This window comes from Otolemur garnettii, unplaced genomic scaffold (assembly GCF_000181295.1).
Source record: "Otolemur garnettii isolate 467f Iridium unplaced genomic scaffold, OtoGar3 scaffold00012, whole genome shotgun sequence".
Taxonomy (NCBI): domain Eukaryota; kingdom Metazoa; phylum Chordata; class Mammalia; order Primates; family Galagidae; genus Otolemur; species Otolemur garnettii.
In genome coordinates this window covers 15,246,877-15,248,844 of record NW_003852407.1, presented here as the reverse complement: position 1 = coordinate 15,248,844, position 1,968 = coordinate 15,246,877, and the positions used below count along the sequence as shown (strand labels likewise).

General features: G+C 42.1%; 1 protein-coding gene across 1 annotated transcript in view; it reads left to right on the top strand.

The window, feature by feature from the left end:
• Positions 1-1,968, top strand: part of FHOD3 (formin homology 2 domain containing 3) — a 468,593-nt gene that overhangs the window by 384,026 nt on the left and 82,599 nt on the right. Inside the window, exon 17 of the mRNA XM_012802005.1 lies at positions 151-201. Within this exon, the coding sequence (XP_012657459.1) occupies positions 151-201 (51 nt within the window). The remainder of the gene's footprint in view (positions 1-150; positions 202-1,968) is intronic.

Below are 1,968 nucleotides of genomic sequence, written 5' to 3'. Positions count from 1 at the left end.
AAAAAAAAGAAAAAAATTCATCTGCAGCCATTTATCATTTCTGAGGAAATAGTGGGCTTTCATGCTGTACTATCATAATTTCTTGGGAATTTTTGAGCATCTAACTGTTATTTTCCTTTCCTATTTGTTTGTTCTGCAAATTTCCATTAGCCGAGAGTATGTAGACAAAAGAGAGGAGCAAAGACAAGCAAGAGAAGAAAGGTTTGTATCGCTCTTCTTTTCCATGGTAACCAAATGGCACGTGACTATTAACCAAGCATGCTGAGTAGGTGTTCATTGTAATTAAAGCTTCACCTCGATCACCTAAGACCTTGAATAACTGGCATTTTGCTGACTAGAGTATCCTGGTTATCTAAATTTTCCAAGAAAAGTTCAGATTTATTGATCAGTGGTTTTGTGTTAAAATGTGTGTGTCTGGTCCTCCAAAACTCCTCTCCAAATGAGCACCGTTGTATCAGCATGTTGACATGTGATGTATATTTGCCACTTGCACTGAGCACTAGATTAGGCTCCACTGCTGAGCCTGGATTAGGTGTTTCTCCCAGGTGCTTCCATCTCACCTGGTCAGCATTCCCTCAACAAACTGAGCACACACCCCATGCCAAGTACTGGCTGTGGTGACAGACACGCTTGTGATTCTTGCTGGTTGTGCCTGCTCTTGTGCTGTCTTCCTGCTGACGGTACTCAGGTCCTGATGGCAGAACCATGCCTGGCGTTCCTTGGTTTCTCTGCTTCCCACCACGGTGCTGGGTACATAGTAGGCACTTAGGAATGCAACGTGGGATAGATAAGCAAATAAACCAATGGCTTATTTTAAAACATTCCAGCTGTTGGTGGCACCTATGGCTCACAACTATGGTAGGGTGCTGGTCCCATATGCCAGAGGTGGTAGGTTCAAACCCAGCCCTGGCCAAAAAAATAAATAAAATAAGATAAGATAAAATATTCCAGCTGTAAACTAGTTTGTTAATTTCAATGGAAGAATGCTTCAAATCCCACAAAGATATAAAAAAGTTAATCTATTCAGTGTTTGATGAATTTAGAGAAGCAAAGGAAGATGGTTTAGGAAGTAGGAGACAAGTTTTTACCTCCATGACTACGCAGTCTGCAGTCTCCCCCTCTACCACCAGATGGGGTGACAGCATGGCGAGATGGAAAGGCTGATTTTTGTATGTTTTATACCAGAGCCAGCTGGGAACCTAACAGTTTCTGGACTGTGCCAATAAGAAGTGGAATGGTGCTAATTTTTAAAGCACCAGCTAAATAAATCAGAACTGTCTGAGATAGGGAAGAGTAGAGACTGTGTTTCATTAAAAAATTAGATCAGCTTCAGAAATAAAACTATGACATTGCTTTGAGTCTAACATTCTACTAGATTATTGTCATCGTAATAACCAGTTGTGGCTAACAAATTTGGAGTGAAAGATACTGGTAAACAAGACACTTCTTTTTCTAAGTAGTACCTGTTTTTGACATCAGCTTACATACTTAGGCTGAAAATGCTATTGATTTTCTGCTCAGGTATAAGGGATTAGATTTTATTTTTTTTAGTTCTTCCTCCAGATTCTGCACTTCCTGGGGCTTTTGATGACTGGATTGTCAGGTTATGTCTGCATAAGCAAAGCTTGACAGTCCCTCGGGGATATCTGGGTGCCATGTCAAGGTCTGAACTGGCCCAGACTGACTCCAAGATTGTCTCAAACCACTAACATCAAGCTCTTTCTGGATATTTACAATTTTTTTTTCCTGCCAAACATGGCTTTACTTCTGTCTGGCAAACTTATGCAGAGGAGGTTGCCACTCCTGTCCTCCCTCCCTGGTTCTGCCCGTAGTCCTTGCCCTCAGGCTCTCTGGCCTCCTGTGGGTTCTTTCTTTACAGCGCACCTCTCTGTTCACACACAGGTCTAGTGAAGCAGCCCAGCATTTTCCCTTGCTTTGGACCAGCCACTTTTCCTGGCTAGTTTTCTT